Consider the following 21,093-nt stretch of genomic DNA (forward strand, 5'->3'; position numbering starts at 1 on the left):
ACGCACTACAAAAATGATGATGTGTGACAGTACCATATTGATGTATGAAGTCACCATCCTGGTATGATCACGGTTGTGGTATTGGTAGTAGTCTGGCGATCTTGATGTATCACAGTCTTTTTTATTGGTCCCAAAACAGGTACTCAGGGATATTTACCATTGGCCATGGCATTTGCAGTGTGGCCAATTTTCAGAGATTTAATAGAAAAATTAGATTCTAAAATTACAAAGATATATTTATGTATCGATCAATCATTTTTGGTATCATAACTGTATCAATCACAAAGAGAGATCCTCTTGGGAACATCTTATTTGTCGTGATATGACCACTGTATTTTAGTGGAGTGAATGGTTTGCAGATAAATCATCATCACCATGCCAATTTTGTTGCTATAGCAGATATTCTATCTGTCACTATTACTCTATTCGAGAACCAAAATACTTGCCTTGCTTAATACCGACAATATTTGATTTTCTCACGACTGCTATTACGACAGACTATGAGGAATTGTTAGTATTTGAGGCCAGATTAATTTGACCTTTAATTAGACTTGGAAGAACCTAAACATGTTCAGCTCATAAAGGGATCAATTTCCCCCTATATGGGGATCAAGTCTCCTGCAAGTTTGGAAAATGCCAAATTTTCTATCTCTCGGCAAAATCGATGCTTTAGTAACTTTCATGAACAAATAATTGCTTCCAATGACGTTTTTGAATAGCTAATTAAATTCTTTATCAAGTCCATCAAGAAGCGTGCAAATCTGTGCATGTTACATCGAGAAATATCCTAAACAAAAAGTGGGGATCATGTGTGTCCAGTTTCCCCTACATTGTAAATTTGCAGCCAATTTGGATCTAAATTTGGGAGGACTCAAAAAATGGCAAATGTAAAGCATAGGGGAATGAAGAAGTGATCATTTTGTTACCTTGATTACGAATAGTAGAAATCGTTATTGTGACGACACTACACACAGAGATTATTATTTTTTTCGTTTTTTGTACTATTACCTGTCACTGTGCAATGCGATATATGTAAAGTAAGTGTATTACTTACACTGAACCCGCGGAAGAAAACATCGTTTCTTCACAGTTTGGAACGATTTTGTATCGAACTCGATCGCACCATCATCAAGATCTTCGCCTTCTTTCTGTGTGTGCATTTCAGAACGAAGAGTTCTCGAAGCAATCCTGTTACTTCTCCACCGAAAGCGATACTTGCCTGCACTGCGGACGCTCCGTCCAAAGGTGTGCAGTAGGGTCGATAACGGCCATTGACTTCGATTGAGTTGTCCGGCGTTCGTTTGTGTGCGATCCGTGATTCCATTCCATTCTCTATTCTCGTTAAGAACTGGTACGGCTTCTCGTCTCGCCGCGGCCAGAACCGTTGAGCCGTAAAGCCAGAGCAAAGTTTTCAGTTGAAAGCACATCTAATAGCCGACGACCAAAACAAGACCCCCACAAGCCACAGTCCTGTTTCAACTTGTCTAATTTGAACGGCGGCGGTGGTGGCCGCAATGGCGTTAAGATTCGCCCAATAAACCAGTTTGCCCCGGTGATAAATTATCTGAATTCTCTCCACCATCTTTCCCGTCATCGCCGCCTCCTGATCAATTCGCTTCCAACCAACACGCACCCTCTTAGAAACATAGGTTCTCAAACGGTGCTTAGATTTTTAATTAGAGTATCTTTGGACAAGCCTTCTTTTTTCTTTTGAAATTTTACAAATTGACCAGTACCGTTCAATTATACATAATTAATCATGGTAAACAAATCCCTCTGTGATTTTTTAACCATCCACAATATGAAGCAAGTGCGTGCGATGATTTTGATCAATTTCTGGATAGCGACTAGTTTGCGAATTAAGATGCAAAAAAGGAAATAATGAGGGTCGTGGGTTCGAGTCCCATTGAAGGAAAGTGGTTACCTCAAATACATTTTTCAAATACCAATCTTCCACATATTGTAAATATTCACATCTGAGTTTTCAGAACATTGTGAATTAATATCCAAGTCGGGTGGTCCAATACCCGGAAAATAGGCAATTAACTTTGATTGAGTAAATTGAAAATAGTAACGAAAATTCAGGCATCAGATGGGTTATAGGTTTTACTTTTCCGTGACCGAAAAGTTTGGGAACCTCACCCCTAGAACGAAGGATTTACAGCGCGATGAAAAACCTCGGTCTCGAACTATAGACCGAACCAAGCTTCTGGTGATTCAGCAGCCGCTTGTTGTTGTTAAATTGGTTGGTTCTGCCGGGTGCTTGTTGTTGGCTGGGCCTTCGGCTTCTGGTCGCGGCTACCAGTGTTACTTCACAGACAGACAGACAGCAAGGGCGCATAGCTAGGAGGACCCACAGGGCCAAACCCACGGACTGTATAGCCACCCGAGTGGTGTTGATGATGGTGATGATCGTTGTAAGTTCGTCCGAGTTCCCCAACAGTTCGCCATCTCGTCTGTCCGATTGTTAGTGGATTTTTATCATTGTTGTAGCACTGTGACTGCGTTGGGGACGACCGCATGAGTAACGGAGATGGCATGTCCGCCACGACGGTACGCACAATTTAGTGCGGTTGCTGGTCGGCAACGTCAGGTCGTCGTGTGAATAACAATTTCGCTGTCATAAATCAACGCAATCAGAGCCATCCAACGCCGGACAGAAGTTGGGATTGGTGAAGCCCTCGAAGGCACATTTGGGTCGACGAAGGGAAGTCGAAACAAAGTGACGGAAATTTGCACTACCTTCTGTGATGGATGATGACGGCTGGAGACTGGGTGGCAGAACAAAAGAGAGGAAACTGCCTTGTCGTCAGATGAGTCAGAAAAAAGTGAAAGATATGGGGATTGTATAACATTTCACCGAAAACTTTTTCGCGGAATTCATTTTCGCGGTTGAACATTTCGCGGAGTAACATTTGGCGGTTTGTAACTTTTCGCGGTACGACATTTGGCGGTTTGTACCTTTTCGCCGAATGACTTTTGGCGGAATGTACCATTTCGCGGAATGCACCATTTCGCTTAATATTAATAATAATAGCCTTTGTTCATTCAGCATTCCCACAATTGTTACCTGCGAGGTTTGAAAGCCAAGTTAGCATTTCTTTTGAATTCCTTAAACACGAGATTAACACGTTGAAACTTTTATACCTAAAAAGCCGATTTTTTTTTCGATAAATTTCCTATACCGGGCCAGAAGTTGAACCCAGCCTCCTTCAGCATAGTCTTGCTTGGCAACCACGCATCTTCCTGCACGGCTAAGGAAGGCCTCCCAGTATATTTAGAAGTGGTTAATTATTTTAGAGCGTCTTAGGGGAAATGCTACAAGGTTAAAAGACTATTATTCTTCCATTTACTTCCACTATTCACTTTTTATGTATCAACAACCAGATACGTATTTCGTTTCCTACTTGGAAACTTCTTCAGTCAGTCGATAACAAAGACTGAAGAAGTTTCCAAGTAGGAAACGAAATACGTATCTGGTTGTTGATACATAAAAAGTGAATAGTGGAAGTAAATGGAAGAATAATAGTCTTTTAACTTTCTAGAAGTGGTTTTCAAAATTTCAATTGCCCTTTATACCGGGCAGATACATCCATTTAAAGGAGACGTTACCCATCCTTTCACCTTACACTGGGCAGACGCGTTCATTTAAATAAGGCATTATCAACTCCTTTCGCCTTACACCAGGCAGATGCATCCATTTAAAGAAGGCTTTACCCCTGCCTTTGCCTTATATCGGGCAGATGCACTATTTTATAGAAGACACTATCAACTCCTTCCGCCTTGTACCGGAGAGATGCATCCATTTAAAGAAGGCGTTACCCCTCCCTTCGCCTTATACCGGGCAGACGCGTTCTTTTATAGAAGGCATTATCAATTTCATTCGCCTTATACCGAGCAGATGCATCCATTTAAAGAAGGCGTTACAACTCCCTTCGCCTTATACCGGGAAGACGTGTTCTTTGAAAGAAAACATTATCAACTCCTTTCGTCTTATACCGGGCAAATGCATCCATTTAAAGAAGGCGTAACCCCTCCCTTCGCCTTATACCGGGCAGACGCGTTCTTTTAAAGAAGGCATTATCATTTCCTTTCGCCTTATACCAAGCAGATGCATCCATTTAAAGAAGGCGTAACCCCTCCCTTCGCCTTATACCGGGCAGACGCGTTCTTTGAAAGAAAACATTATCAACTCCTTTCGTCTTATACCGGGCAAATGCATCCATTTAAAGAAGGCGTAACCCCTCCCTTCGCCTTATACCGGGCAGACGCGTTCTTTCAAAGAAGGCATTATCAACTCCTTTCGCCTTATACCAGGCAGATGCATCCATTTAAAGAAGGCGTTACTCCTCCCTTTACCTTTTACCGGGCAGATGCATCCATCGAAAGAAGGCGTTTCTCCTCCCCTCGCCTTATATCGGGAAGACGGATTCTTTGAAAGAAGACATTAGCAACTCTTTTCGCCTTATACCAGGCAGTAGATATGGTTGGGTTCCAGGTTTTTAAACCCGCACCCGATGGGTCAACTCCGAGTACGGGTTTACGAATGCAAAAATTCTCGGGTACGGGTCGGGTTCGGGTTTGCATTAAATCGAAAAAAAATAGCCCGGATTTCATGTAATTAATCGTGTAAGAAATCGTTAAATATTTTAATGATAATTATTCTAACTGAATTCCGCCAAACGGCATTCCGCGGAATGGTTTTCGGTGAAAAGGTACATTCCGCGAAATGTCTTTCGGAAAAAAGGTTCATTCCGCGAAATGTGTTTCGGAAAGTTGATACATTCCGCGGAATGTCGTACCGCGAAAAAAAAATCCGCGAAATGTTTTTCGGCGAAATAGTATACAACCGACGAAAAGTTTCATGGAACATAATACTCTACGATCCGATATTTGATTGCCTAATTGGTTCGCTTTTAATACGGGTTAGGAAAGATCCACAAAGTACGTACGTCATTGACGATTTTCAACTATCCTCCCCCCTTCGTCACACTTTTTGTATGAAACCTCTAGAATTTTGATATGAATCGTCACGCTATTCGGGCCCCCCTCTCCCCTTCAAGGGTGTGACGTAGTTTATGGATGACCCTTCAAAAGTAGCCAAACCTGGGAAAAATCTATCGGATTTTGTTCGGCATGTAGGGGAAATGACGGCTTTGGCAGATTTTGTTCTATTATTGTCAGGGGGGTTTTTGTTGACAAAATTTTATGAAAATTGGCAACAATATTCTTTTATTTACAAAGAATGTTTAAGCCACATTTGAGCAAATTAGTTATAGAAAACCCCCCTGACAATAATAGAAAAAAACATGCCAAAGCCGTCATTTCCCCTATTTCGCTAAAATCGCTGAATCTAGCCCTTGAAGATGGTAAAGATGTAGACAAGATCACCTTCATTTTGCAATAATGTAACCCAAGATGTCTTGTTCGTAGTAATTATACATATATTTTTATATAAAAACATATAAAAATATAAAAATATAAAAAATAAAAATAAAAAAATAAAAAAATATATAAAAATATAAAAATATAAAAATATAAAAATATAAAAAATATAAAAATATAAAAATATAAAATATAAAAATATAAAATATAAAAATATAAAATATAAAAATATAAAAAATATAAAAAATATAAAATATAAAATATAAAAAATATAAAATATAAAAATATAAAAATATAAAAATATAAAAATATAAAATATAAAAATATAAAATATATAAAATATAAAAATATAAAAACATAAAAATATAAAATATAAAAATATAAAAATATAAAATATAAAAATATAAAAATATAAAATATAAAATATAAAATATAAAATATAAAAGTATATAAGTATAAAAGTATAAAAAATATAAAATATAAAATATAAAAATATAAAAATATAAAAATATAAAAATATAAAATATAAAATATTAAAATACAAAAGTATAAAATATAAAAATATAAAATATAAAAATATAAAATACAAAAATATAAAATATAAAAATATCAAGTATAAGAATATAAAAATATAAAAATATAAAATATAAAATATAAAATATAAAAATACAAAAATATAAAAATATAAAAATATAAAAATATAAAAATATAAAAATAAAAAAAATATAAAATTTAAAAATTTTAAAATATAGAGAAAAAAAAATATAAAAATATAAAAATATAAAAATATAAAAATATAAAAATATAAAAATTTAGAAATTTCAAAATTTAAAATTTAAAAAATTAAAAAATATAAAAATATAAAAATATAAAAATTTAAAAATTTCAAAATATAAAAACTTAAAATAAAAATTTGAAAATTTAAAAATTTAAAAATTTTAAAATATAAAAATTACAATATTTAAAAATTTAAAAATTTAAACATTTAAAAATATAAAAATATAAAAATTTAAAAATTTAAAAATTTAAAAATTTAAAAATATTAAAATATAAAAATTTGAATATTTAAAAATTTAAAAATTTAAAAATATAAAAATATAAAAATATAAAAAAAAAATTTAAAAATATACAAATATAAAAATATGAAAATATAAAAATATAAAAATATAAAAAAAAAATTTAAAAATTAAAAAATATAAAAATATAAAAATTTAAAAATTTATGAATTTAAAAATTTAAAAATATAAAAATAAAAAAATATAAAAATATAAAAATATTAAAATATAGAAATATGAAATTGAAAATATGAAAAATTGAAAAATTTAAAAATCAAAAAATTGAAAAATTGAAAAATTGAAAAATTGAAAAATCAAAAAATCGAAAAATTGAAAAACTGAAAAACTGAAAAATTGAAAAATTGAAAGATTGAAAAATTCAAAAATTAAAAAATTGAAAAATTAAAAAATTGAAAAATTGAAAAATTGAAAAATTGAGAAATTGAAAAATTGAAAAATTGAAAAATTGAAAAATTGAAAAATTGAAAAATTGAAAAACTGAAAAATTGAAAAATTGAAAAATTAAGAGATTGAGAAATTGAAAAACTGAAAAACTGAAAAATTGAAAAATTGAAAGATTGAAAAATTCAAAAATTGAAAAATTGAAAAATTGAGAAATTGAAAAATTAAAAAATTGAAAAATTGAAAAATTAAAAAATTGAAAAATTAAAAAATTGAAAAATTGAAAAATTGAAAAATTGAAAAATTGAAAAACTGAAAAATTGAAAAATTGAAAAATTGAAAAATTAAAAAATTGAAAAATTGAAAAATTGAAAAATTGAAAAATTGAAAAATTGAAAAATTGAAAAACTGAAAAACTGAAAAATTAAAAAATTGAAAAATTGAAAAATTGAAAAATTGAAAAATTGAAAAATTTAAAAAATTAAAGAATTGAAAATTGTAAATTGAAAAACTTAAAAAGTGAAAAATTGAAAAATTTAATTGAAAAATTGGAAAATTAGAAAATTAAAAAATTAAAAAATTGAAAAATTGAAAAATTGAAAAATTAAAAAATTGAAAAATTAAAAAATTTAAAAATTAAAAAATTAAAAAAATTGAAAAATTGAAAAATTGAAAAATTAAAAAATTAAAAAAATTGAAAAATTGAAAAATAAAAAATTGAAAAATAAAAATTGAAAAATTAAAATATTAAAAAACTGAAAAATTGAAAAATTTAAAAATTGAAAAATTAAAAATTAAAAAATTAAAAATTGAAAAATTAAAAAATTGAAAAATAAAAAAATGATAAATTGAAAAATCAAAAAATTAGAAAATTAAGAAATAAAAATTAAAAAATTAAAAGATTAAAAAATTGAAAAATTAAAAAATGAAAAATTGAAAAATTAAAAAATTAAAAAATTGAAAAATTGAAAAAATTAAAAATAGAAAAATTCAAGAATAGAAAACATACAAAAATTAATTGCTTATTATTCGGCAACTCGGCCGTACGAAAACCATTTTTTGTTAAATATCTTGGCTGTGCATATGCACAGCATATGTTTCGAAATGGACAAATTGATATGAAATTTGCGAAAAAGAATCCACGTGTCTTGGAGGGACTCGAACCCTCAACCTCCTACTCTCTAGATAGGCGTGATAACCCCTACACAACAAGACCACTTAAAGGTCACGTTTGCGGAAAAGCCATCAGAATCCGAGTACCAACCTCCACCGCGGTTAGCTCTCTTTTTCGAAGCATATGCTGTGCATATGCACAGCCAAGATATTTAACAAAAAATGGTTTTCGTACGGCCGAGTTGCCGAATAATAAGCAATTAATTGTAATCAAGTGTCGGTCTTTCACCGTCATTAGTCGTCTGAGTACACGCGACCGCTTACGTAAAGGCAATCAAACTCATCAAAAGCTTTAGCCAAGCAAGCCTTTGGCACAGCAGAGTGCGATTGAATTCGCATTCTATACCGTCCCGCCCAGCCCGTTACTGGGGGCATGGAGGCGATCCTCTCGTTTAATAAACAATGTGCACTCGCTTGACTGTGGATATACAACAGTAAAGCACATGTGGAGATTGGGCAAATCAAGCATCCGAAAGATATTCAATTTGCAAAAAGAGAGCTAACCGCGGTGGAGGTTGGTACTCGGATTCTGATGGCTTTTCCGCAAACGTGACCTTTAAGTGGTCTTGTTGTGTAGGGGTTATCACGCCTATCTAGAGAGTAGGAGGTTGAGGGTTCGAGTCCCTCCAAGACACGTGAATTCTTTTTCGCAAATTTCATATCAATTTGTCCATTTCGAAACATATGCTGTGCATATGCACAGCCAAGATATTTAACAAAAAATACAAAAATTGAAAAATTGAAAAATAGAAAAATAGAAAAATATTAAAATATTCAGATGCCAACATATTGAAATAAAGAATTAAAATATTAAAATATGAATTTAATGTTGTGTTGTCTGCACCCTGTGACGTAAATTTCATATCTCGTTTTATTGTCTAAGTCAGCGGTTCTCAACCTTTTTCTTGAGAGATACCCCTTCGAACTTTTTCATTAATTGAGGTACCCCTTATTTTTTTGCAGTAAAAGAACTTATAACTAATATGAAAAATAAACATGAAACCTAACGGGATTTATGGCTCTCAAAAAGTTGGCTGAAAGTTTCGTCACTCGGTAAGTTTCTAGATTATACAGGACTTTCTTGACTATTGGAGCCTCGAGCATCTTGAATGGAAGCTTCCGATCCTCTTAAATGACGGCTTTCGAGCCACTTAAAAGAAGTCATCTGAGCATCTTGATAGATCGCTTCAAAGCCTCTTGTAATAACAACTCCGAGCCTCTTAAAAGGGGTGCTTCCGAATCCCTTGAGTCACTTGAAATGAGGCTTCCGAGCCTCTCGAAAGGAGCTTTTCGCATCTTGAAAGAAGCCATCCAAGCCAAGCCAAGAAGGCTTCCGAGCCTCTTGAAAGAATGTTTCAGAGTATGTCAAAAGGAAGCTAGGCTTCCGGGCCTCTTGAAAGGAGTCTTCCAAAACTCTTGAAAGGAGACTTCCGAATCTTTTGAAAGGGGTCCTCTGAGTCTCTTCAACATCCGACATCCGAGCCTATTGAAAGCAGGCTTCCGACCTGCTTGGAAAGAGGTTTCGAGAAGCGTAGAAGAATGCTTCCAATCCTCGTGCAAAGAAGCAACTGAGCTTTTCGAGAAGAAAAACTTCATGGCGCTCAAATGGTGGCTTCCGCACCTTTAGATTCAAAATTTCAGCACGGAAGCATATTTTTAACATATTATTCAACATTTTGTTTCGTTCAGGTAGATTGCATCGAAATTTTTAAAATTTGTTCATTCGACGTTTTTTGCTTTTGATTTGTTGTCCACAGTCCTTCATACACTGAGCAGGAGGGCAGGTTTCAATAAGCTTAGATTTACTGATCGTCATGCATATTATGTACAAGACAATGTTTTGAAATTAAAAACATTTCACTTTATCTATAATTTTTTATTGGAATTGCAATACATCCGCCATTACGCATTTTTGTCCTAGGTACTCCCTAGGGACAGCAAAGGTACCCCCAGGGTTACATGTACCCCAGGTTGAGAACCGCTGGTCTAAGTCGATTCTTTAGCTTATTGAAGGTCAACTTTCCCAAAGAACCAATATTTTTTGACGCCTCTAACTATTTTATAGATTAGATACAAAACCCGAAAAAGTGCTGCATGTGTGAACCGGTCTGAAAAATTCACCCGATGTTCGTTCAAAGTCGGACAAATGCTAGGCCAATCTTGAAAAACAGCACTTTGTTTTAAATTTAAAAAATACTTAGAGGCGTAAAAAATATGGGTTCTTTTGGAAAGTTGACCTTAAACAAAATAAAGAATCGATTGAGCAAATAAAAAGTTTTGATGGGAAAGGTCAATTGAGGTCTCCAAGCTAAAATCTGCAACACTTTCACTGAGTAATTTTTTTCGCCTTGCGCAATTAAATTAACAAAATGTAATTTTCACCAATTTGCGTTATTTTTCTTAGTGCACCTCCTAATTTGTTTGGTCTTTTCTAACAGCAAACAAACAGTATGAAAAGAAACATTTTTTAAACAATTCACTAATACGAATGTGGATGGAAGCCTCAACCTCAAGGTAATAAACTGTCAAAGGCGGTGATAACAAAGATCGATAACATTGTTACTGCTAAACGTGTATGCAGAGCAGTATATTTTCCTGAGAATTGGTCTCTACTAGGCTTAGTACTAATCCCGAACAAACCCGGAAAATAAGAGTTATTTGGGACGCTGCTGCGAAAGTTAATGGGCTGTCGTCGTTGAATACAATGCAACTCAGAGGGCCTGACCTTCTGACTCCGCAGCTGTATGTAACCTTCAGGTTCCGTGAAAGGTGAGCGAGAAGTCAGCGTTTTCTGACGACATTCGGGGAATGTTCCTGCAATTCGGAACTAAGGAGAAGAATCGGAGCGTGGTTCATCAGACTCGAGGTCGAAGTTTTACGGCTTTTTGCAGCGATGGGTTCTTGATCTTTTCCTTCTCGAAGCTTCGTTGGTTAGCAAGTACGAATAGCTCAAGCCGATAAGCAACCGGAAACGGCTTTCTGGAAACCCTTGACTGGAAGGCGCAGTAAATGCTTAAACTCGGGCAATTCGAATCTTGGAACTTGAACATTTTACTTCTCAGAACTCGGACAATTAATATTATTTAACTTAGAGATTTGGCCATTTTTTATTTTTGGCTACATAAAATTAGGAGAGCTCGGAGAAAATTTGCGTTTTGGAACCAGGAAAAATTTGCATTTCAGAACTTTGAAAATTTATATGTATCTCGAAACTCGGAAAACTTTCTAATTCGGAAACCTGGAAAAAATCTTCACGGAACGGAAGTTTTCAAAACTCGGAAAATTTCTTTTTGGATCTTGGAAAGTTCCTTCTCGGCACGCGGACAGTTTACTTCTCGGAACTTGAACAGTTTGCTTGGGACTTGAAGTCGAAAGGAATGCTTATCACGGAATAGCAATCATTGACATATACAGTCAGTATAAGCCAAGCAAATCTAAAACGCTTTCAGGCTATTACATAAACCCGGAATACCGTTTACACCCTTTATCAGGCAACAAAATCTGTACGAACGTCTGGATACCGAGAAAGTGTTATCAGCCGTGTGTTTGTGTATTGACTTTCCAGGAGAAAGTCCTCCTTATTGTTCGTCAAGTTTATAGCGACCAAGATAAGATAGTAATAACTGCATATATGGGTAGCCCCATTCGATGAAACCGAACAACCTCTAGGCCAATTAATTCATTCGGTGTGGCACGACCAGCGAAACAAGTTCCCTTTCTGTGCAGGTATTTATGTTCTTCATTTTGGGGATGATTGTTTCGAAGTGCTGCGCAGGCTCAGTTTCCGTGCATACGACGGACGACTGTCGGACGAACGACTGGTCGGGAACGTGTAACTTGGACGAACTGTCGACGAAGGACGCAAATCTCGTTGAAAAACAGATACACGCAGACAATGTTTCAAATTTTCATAGCTAAAATCTAATTTGTAATTGTTTTAAATTGTAATAATTTGTTTTTGATTCGAATGACACTTCCGCAAGTTTGATTAAATATGTTTATTATCAAAATATGTTAAAGAAGACTTTTCCTTATTTCTTTTAATAAAATTGTAAAAGTTTTCAAATCATAAATAGTCAATATAACAAAATTATTGGTTGCCTAGCTCATAATTATTTCATTTCCGCCTAGAAATAAATAAAAACAATATTTGTACTTAACATAATATACATGTTTATTGATTCGACAAACAATCCCTACAAAAAAGCATGTATCTATAGCAAACCAGAAACCAGTTCCTTCGGGTGGTCCGTCCAATTCGTAACACATTCCGATCCGATCAATGGGTCGTATGGTTTCTCCCCCTGCTCAGTGCGGTGAAATTTGAAAGCTGAAATAACGATCCTCGTGTGAGATTTATGAATGCACATCTTTGTTTTATGAGTTCCCCGGCCGGTTCGGATCCTTCCTCTGGTCCTATAATATGTTTGTTCGCCCAGCACTGTGGAACAAAACGTTTGAAATTGAAACGTTCGTTCTGTCGCTAGCCCGACTGTAGAGGACCGGAAGGTTCCAACTTTTAGTGTGTTGGACAGCGTGTCAACAATGATTGTGTGTAGCTAAGTAGAGGTGTACCGAGTCAAGCGCGTAGAGGTGCTAATTACCAAAGCCAATTGGAAGGTTACCCATAGAAGCAAACGCGATGACAATGTTACGACGGATTTGTGTCCATCTGTAAATTGCGTTCCCTGTCAAATGTCAATTGAAGCCATACGCGGATGGTCATTTGAAGCTAGGAAAGGAAGGTGTCAAACAATCCGGTTACCTTTTACTTCTATGAATTGAATTGTACAGACTTCTGAAATCTATGAAGTCATCCTCTGTGTAATTATCGTTTAATCTTATTTAAAAAAACAATGAATAGTTTGAAAGCTATTAAACTCTATATAAAGCCAAATCATTAATTGTTATCAGTTACTTTGATCAATTCGAGCAGAATGCGGTAAAAAGTCAATTCGCGAAATTTGAAATTGATTTAACTGATAATATTTTATAGCCTATTTAATTCGTAGAAAATGCTGGCTGTGATGATGTCTTTTCCGTGCAGGGCAAGGCAAGAAATAGCATACTGAAATGGTCAAATACATATACATACCTATCACTGTCAGAAAGTTAGATCCCATTAACAGCAAAATAAGTTTTATGCCAATATATTGACTGACTATAAATAAATAAATATTGACTTTCAAAACTACGCTTACGTTTCGATTTACTTTGGTGTGTTATGTGATATCTGGTAAAATTCCAGAAAAATATTTATTGGAGGTAGCAAAAATCATAGAAAAGTTTTGAAACACATATATCTTATAGTTGTTCGATGAACGGTAGGTCTCTGATCGTACAAACATCCCTCAAATATGAATTGTCTACACTACAGAGTAGCTATGAAGCAATATGGCATTATAGACAGGATACCTCCATCCTTCCATCTTCCTTTTTCCCTTTTCCTACTTCCTTTTCCCCTTTTCTTTCTTCCTATTTCCATCTTATGTCTTGATTCTTTCTCTTCCTCCTTCCTTTTTCTTTGTTTATTCTTCATTCAGAGATGATCTTGCTTCGTATTGCTAGCTACTCGCTATCTCACTTATCACTTCTCACCTATCACATCTCACTTCTTACCAATAACTTCACACTACTCATTTCTCATTTGTCACTTCTCACTTCTTGCTTCCCACTACAAACACTTCTTACTTCTCTTTACTCACTTCTCACTTCACACACCTAATAAGGAAACGTATTTTAACAACAAATGGCGTTCGGCCAAATGACCCTAAACCTAGCAATGTCCGCTTAAATTTAAAATTACCTCGAAAAATAATTCTAACTTTTCACGGAAAATTAATAAAAATTTCAACAGTAATACTTTTGGAATTTAGAATGAGATTCTTGGGATTTCAACAGATGATTATTCATTCGGATATGGCATGCACACTCAGTTTTTATTTCTGCAGCTCGGCAAAAATCCGCACAGCCGTGCGCCAGCAAAATAAATAACTGATATTCCGGCAAAAACAGCGTTTGTTAGCTGATTTTCGGCAAATTATTTGCTGATTATCAGCAATTTTGACAGAAATCTCGGCAAAAAACATGTTTACTGGGGCACGGCTGTGCGATTCTCGGTGAAAGTTCAACATTTTGCTGAGATCCCGGTAAAAAAAATTAAGTGTGTGGAATTTTCGAGAAAAGCATCGAAATTTTCACGGCGAGTTCTTTGGAGTATTAACGAGAAATTTCAAAGGTTTTCAATCGGGAAATTCTACGAAATTTCCACGAAGAACTTATTGGAATGTAGATTTGACATACTCGGAATTTCAAAATCGATTTTTTTCGATATTCTGGACATTCTTCGGTTTACTACAAATATGGAGAATTATAGGTCAGATGCGTGACATATTTTAAGCAGTAGCGCTCCGATACAAAAGTATCGAAGACGGAAGAATCGAATCCAGCAGAAATTAAATTAATTGGCTTCAGTGTATGAAGGGCTGTGACAAAAAATCATAAAGACAAAACGGCGAATAAATAAATTTTAAAATTCTTCAATGTAATCTACCTGATCGAGACAAAATATTATGCTTCCGAACTAAAATCAAGAACCTAAAGGTTCGGAAGCCTCAACTTGATAGACATGAATGCCTGTTTTTTTTCAGAAAATCTCAGTAGCTTCGTTGCAAGAAGCTTAGAAGCCTCCTTTCAAAAGGCTCCTTCTGAAGTAACTCTTAAGCCTCCTTTCAAGAAACTAGGAAGGCTCCTGCTAATAAGCTCGGAAACCTCCTGCTCGGAAGCCTCGTCTCAAGAGCCTCGAAAGCCTCCTTTCAGTATGCTCGGATACCTAGTTTCAAGGGGCTTGGAAGCCTCTTTTTAAGAGACTTGGAAGCCTAGTTTCAAAAAGCTCGGAAACCTCCTTTTCAGAGACTCTCAAGCCTTTTTTTTCAAGAGGCCCGGTAGCCTCCTCTCATTAGATTCCGCAGCAACATTTCAAGAAAGTAGAAAGCTTCCTTTCAAGAGGCTTGGAAGCCTCCTTTAAAGAGGTTTTGAACCCTCCTTTCAAGAGGTTCGGAAGCCTACTTTCAACAGGTTCGGAAGCCTCCTTTCAACAGGTTCGGAGGCCTCCATTCAAGAGATTCAAAAGCCTTCATTCAAGAGGTTCAGAAGCCTCCCATCCAGAGGCTCAGCAGCCTCCTTTCAAGAGGTTCGAAAGCCTCCTTTCAAGAGGTTCGAAAGCCTCCTTCAAGAGGCTCAGGAAGCCTCCTTTCAAGAGGCTCAGCCAGCCTCCTTTCAAGAGGCCTCAAGCCTCCTTTCAAGAGGCCTCAGCCTCCTTCCAAGAGGCCCGGAAGCCTCCTTCCAAGAGCTCAAGCCTCCTTTCAAGAGGCTCAGGTGCCTCCCTTCAAGAGGCCTCAGGAAGCCTCCTTTCAAGAGGGCCTGGAAGCCTCCTTTCAAGAGGCCTCAGGAAGCCTCCTTTCAAGAGGCCTGGAAGCCTCCTTCAAGAGGCCTCAGAAGCCTCCTTCAAGAGGCCTGCAAGCCTCCTTTCAAGAGGCCTGTAAGCCTCCTTTCAAGAGGCCTGCAAGCCTCCCTTTCAAGAGGCCTCAAGCCTCCTTTCAAGAGGCTCGGAAGCCTCCTTCAAGAGGCCTCAAGCCTCCTTTCAAGAGGGCTCAGAAGCCTCCCTTCAAGAGGCTCAGGAAGCCTCCTTTCAAGAGGCCTGGAAGCCTCCTTTCAAGAGGCCTCAGAAGCCTCCCTTTCAAGAGGCTCAGAAGCCTCCCTTCAAGAGGCTCGGAAGCCTCCTTTCAAGAGGCCTCAAGCCTCCTTCTCAAGAGGCTCCAGGAAGCCTCCTTTCAAGAGGCCTGGAAGCCTCCTTCAAGAGGCTCAGAAGCGTCCTTTCAAGAGTCCTGGAAGCCTCCTCTCAAGAGGGGCCTCAGAGCCTCCTTTCAAGAGGCCTCAGAAGCCTCCTTCAAGAGGCTCAGAGCCTCCTTCAAGAGGCCCAAGCCTCCTTTCAAGAGGCCTCAGGCCTCCTTCAAGAGGCCTCGAAGCCTTTCCCCTTTCAAGAGGCTCAGAAGCCTCCTTTCAAGAGGCCCAGAAGCCTCCTTTCAAGAGGCCTCAAGCCTCCTTTCAAGAGGCCTGGAAGCCTCCTTCAAGAGGCCTCGGAAGCCTCCTTTCAAGAGGCTCGGAAGCCTCCCTTTCAAGAGGCTCAGGCCTCCTTTCAAGAGGCTCCAGAAGCCTCCTTTCCAAGAGGCTCAGAAGCCTCCTTTCAAGAGGCCCGGAAGCCTCCTTTCAAGAGGCCTCGAAGCCTCCTTTCAAGAGGCTCAGAAGCCTCCTTTCAAGAGGCTCAGGCCTCCTTTCAAGAGGCTCAGGAAGCCTCCTTTCAAGAGGCTCAGAAGCCTCCTTTCAAGAGGCCTCAAGCCTCCTTTCAAGAGGCCTGGAAGCCTCCTTCAAGAGGCCTCAGAAGCCTCCTTTCCAAGAGGCTCAGCCTCCTTTCAAGAGGCTCGGAAGCCTCCTTTCAAGAGGCTCGGAAGCCTCCTTTCAAGAGGCTCAAGCCTCCTTTCAAGAGGCTCGGAAGCCTCCTTTCAAGAGGCCTCAAGCCTCCTTTCAAGAGGCTCAGCCTCCTTTCAAGAGGCTCGGAAGCCTCCTTTCAAAGGGCTCGGAAGCCTCCTTTCAATAGAGGCCTCGGAGACTCTGAAACTTCCTATCAAGAGGCTCGTAATCCTAGTTTCAGGAGGCTCGGAAACCTCTAAAAGTCTTGTGGAAAGCTTGACGTATAAAATCAATTTGATTTGTTTTTAATATTTCTTATGAAATATTCTTATTTTCATTTACAGGGGTTCTAGAATAAAAGCAAAAGTTTGAAGGGGTACCTCTCAAGAAAAAGGTTGGGAACCGCTGTTTTACAATATTCCAGTGCAAACTCCAAAGATTTTTGTCATGGCAATTGAACTTTCCCTGTCTTTTCGCTTTCACTTTGTCGTCGAGATTGGAGTGGAGTGGAGTATTTCAAAAAGTTCAATGTGTGAATTCAAAATCAAATTAAATCTTTTACATTTTTCGAATTAAATCTTTCACATGCTTACTTGCATCAAATATTTATCATTTTTTTAATTGGAAAATTAAACCATCAACGAAGAAATGCCATACAAAAATATGTAACAAGAGAGGAGAGGATCGAAATTGAACGTTTGGGCTTTTGCGTCAAGCAGCCAGTAGATATTTCAAAACACTCAAATAAAACAGTTGTATCGTTTCGGACAACAGGTGCCGTCAAAATACCATAAGCTAACCGTTCCTCCGCAAGCCCTTATATACGGAAAAACTCATCAACCGACACCGACCAGCAAACATCTCACAATCTCTCAATGTGCCCTGGATTTTCCACATTTCGCATCGTTGTACCTACTTTCTGCATCACCAGCGCGCGCTTCCTCTCGTCATCGGCGCGTCTACGTTCCATAGCAAGCAGCACGCAACTTGACACATATATCGCACCATCATCACCCACATCTTTGCCGTCGTAACTTAGTGTGGCATACAGACACTGTATCTACTGCGACTGCACTGCATTCAATTCAACTACTGACGGAGCATCCTCATCCGAGAGAAATAATTACAACAACCAAAACACAATGAATTATTAATCTTATCACAACAAAACCAGTGAAAACGCTTGCCACCACAGTGATCGTTGGTATTGTAAAAGGGTGCCCAAACTTAAAGAAAAGTAAACCTTATAAAGATAAATAAGAAATATATAAATGCTGTTTTGCAGGGTGACATTTTTTGGGTAAATTGTTCCTAAAACTTAAATTTTAATTTAGATTTGGGCACCTTCTAAAACCTTCAGTGCTTACTGTTGCATGGCTTGAAGATCGCTAAAGATGGACACCGTGTTTCCACGATTCCTTCAATGTCCACTGCCCGTACTAGACGACGCAGTGATGCCAGATTCTTGCAACGTGGATGCAGTGTCAACTATCGAAATGTGACCCATTTGCATATGGATTTGCACGTATGAAGACAGTTTAACATAGTAAGATCGATGCTGTGCATTCCCAATAATGGGTTGGCACCACTGCCTAGAGAGGCTTACCTTTTATCTATACTTTTACTCACTTAACCGTTTGATTGTTGTTGTCGTCATCAACGGTCGTTGGCAACTGTTTACCAAAATCCCATATGTAGGGGACGGTGATTCAATGTGCATCTCTTCAAGTTTCGTTCACGGAAAAAAACGACTCGTAATAAAGTCCCCAATAAATGAAGGTACAGAAATTGCTTACCATCCTACATCCTTTTTTTATATCTCAATTAATAAACCAGCAGCGATATCTGATAGGGAGAGCCTTTAGGTGAATCGAGTGTGACGAACTAGCGAGGTTGACAAATCGAAAACTATTGTGTCCGCCAGATCTGAGAATTTTCTTAGCTTCCAGCGTTTAACAAGTCAGTCTAAAACATGTGATGGTATGATTACATAAATGCATACCGTTTGATTAAACTTCACCGGTGCGTATTGGACCACTTACTCCCATGTATTAAAATGTAAACAGCAGTGGCGGAGAGCGATGATGCAGCTCAGTCAATTGTGTGAAGATTTTCCGCGCCGTACACTTTTCCTGATTTAGGTTTTCACCTTTGCCACCTGCATTTTCCATCGTTGGCCACCGACGATGGCCACCTCCTACCTGTGATAGCAAACAACGTTTGCAGTGCAGTACCCGCAGTACACCGAACGGGGACGGAAGGCCACCGTCAGCTTTGCACGCGCGGAAAAGTGGAAAAGTCTCGCGGGTACGTGGAGGAAAAATAGTCAATACGGAAAGCAAAGTGGGCCACCACCCGCATGACGGTGAAAGAGTTAACGCGAAATCCAATTTTGGCCAATTGAAGCCGGCTCGAGTGGAGCTTTTAGCTCACGTGTATTAGCTCCATAATAGTGTGGCTCTGAAATGTGTAGCGCATGAAATTGGTGCACTAGTGCCGATGAATACAGCAAATAAATCGATAAGCGCGGGAAATAGTGTGATTATCAAATCGTCCGCTGTCCAGGTATCCAGTTTATTGGTCGAGCTCCGGGTTTGTTGTGGTGGCCCTGGTCTGCTGTGGATAACAATCGCCGAGAGTTTGTGATAACACATACGCTGATAACCCACGACGAGGTGTCAGCTGTAGGCTAATTGCGGATTGAAGTGATGAGTCACAACGATAACGTTAAATCATGCTGGCTAGGTGATGTAGATGCAGATATTTCGCAGTTATTGAAGAGAAGTGTTTTGTAGTAGCGGGAATTTTAGGCTTATTGAATTGTATCGAAGAGTGAATGCTGATGCGAATTAGTGCCTCTGTGTTTTTGTGCGGTCAAAGGTTTCTTTACGACGGAAGTTCATTGGTGTAGTGTCAATTCGTTCATTGCATTTTTGTTGTTTTTTGCCAGCTATTGGCTGATGGGAGTACTATGACGTTCTATGTACCGCTGGAGCGCAATATCACGAAACATCGACGAAGGTATTTACGATTTTCTTGGATTGTTAATTGTGATAGTTTTTATATAAATAAACGTTGAAGTGTCTTTGCTACGATGGGATGACGAGGTAAAGAACTGTCAAGAAGCTATTTGTATATTCAATACACAATCTATCAACTGTTCGACTACGCAGAAGTGATGTTCCAGTTATAGCCGAAGTTAGTCATCAGTTATCAACAATTATTCGCAACATTATTGGTAACACCAAATTAGCGATAATCCGTGAAACGTGTGCTATCTATTGTGGATTGTGACTAATTATTCTCAAAATAAACCACAATAATGTCAACATGTCTTCAAAATGCTAAATGCAGTTAGAAAGCGATTTCAAATGATGGTTATGGTATTAGCTTGAAGCAATTCACACTATTTCGTAGATATTACAGGCATAGGGTAAATCCGGGTGAGGTGCCAAACATCTTTAAAAATCGATATTTCTTCAAAACAATTCGTTAAATTGAAAACTCATATGTGAATATGTACGTTATGTGGAAGATATTGATTTGGAAAATGTATTGGAGGTAACCACTTTCCCTTCGATGGGACTCGAACCCATGACCCTACCCTAATTATTGTTTTTGATAGTTTAAGGATTCAACTACATAGTGTAGAAGTCATTTGCAAAACAATAAAAATCGGACTGTACTATTTAAATTACAAAGAAAAGTCAATTCCGGGTAAGATGCCGCTTTCTGCCACAACGCTCTTCTTCATTAAAAAATTCTATTGAAAGACAAATTCTTTAACAGGAGATCCTTGAACCGTGATGAACTTACCTTTAAGATAAATACGAGAAAGGCAAAAATCACGTTAATAAGGGAGATTCATCAGAATTTTTTTTTCAAGTTTTTTTTTTGACGAAGAGCTTTATAAAATTTCAACGGTCAATTGTTTGGTACATATTTTGAGCATGAGCATGAGCATTATGACTGCACAATTCGTAGTTGCTACTCCTTGATTGACTGTACTTGCGAAATTGTACAGAGAACACAATGTGTGGGGGCTTGGGATTAGCTACCCATTCTCAATGTACACGTTTCGGGAGCTCAAATATTTAAAGTCAATAACGGCGCCGGCCACGTCCTTACGGTCATATAGGAATGGAAGGATTGTTAGTCCGACTCTCGTTGCTACTAAAGACCGAGTATACCTCTGCATCTCCACGATTGTCTTGGGATAGGATATCGTCTTAGTTACAAAGGATAATTTATCTGGATTCACTTTGGTAAGCGATGCGATCTATGGGATGGGAAATGACACTAATACGAGTTAAAAGTTAAAAACCATGCACGCCCGGTGGCATATGAAAGCTAAGGAGATTCGCGTTTTGGACGACCGCACGGAAGCGCAGCACTCTGTACTCACTTGTTCGATGGCTACAGCAAACTATTGAAGAACTCGCTTTTTTTTCGACCGCGCGCGACATGCGCATGAGCCACCGAACACAAGATACTTTATTTCTTTCCCGACGACTAAAACACGCACTGCACTTACTTGTTCGATAGTTACTCTTATTACCGACCGCGCAATGCAGAACAAATATTTCGGCCGATCGCGTCATCGTTCTGC

The 21,093-nt window shown here is 37.5% G+C and overlaps 1 protein-coding gene across 4 annotated transcripts in view; it reads left to right on the forward strand.

Annotated features, from left to right (window-relative positions):
- LOC134203386 (dedicator of cytokinesis protein 3) overlaps nt 1-21,093 on the forward strand; it is a 266,225-nt gene that overhangs the window by 171,479 nt on the left and 73,653 nt on the right. Inside the window, exons 1-2 of one of the 4 annotated variants that reach the window (XM_062678281.1) lie at nt 18,561-18,791; nt 19,435-19,505. The exons of 2 other annotated variants lie outside the window; for them this stretch is intronic. In XM_062678281.1, the coding sequence (XP_062534265.1) occupies nt 19,456-19,505 (50 nt within the window). In that variant the 5' untranslated portion in view covers nt 18,561-18,791; nt 19,435-19,455. Of the gene's footprint in view, nt 1-18,560; nt 19,506-21,093 lie in introns of those variants that run through there. One more of the 4 variants, XM_062678274.1, reaches the window with a different exon arrangement.

The sequence above is a fragment of the Armigeres subalbatus genome, chromosome 1, assembly GCF_024139115.2.
Source record: "Armigeres subalbatus isolate Guangzhou_Male chromosome 1, GZ_Asu_2, whole genome shotgun sequence".
NCBI lineage: Eukaryota > Metazoa > Arthropoda > Insecta > Diptera > Culicidae > Armigeres > Armigeres subalbatus.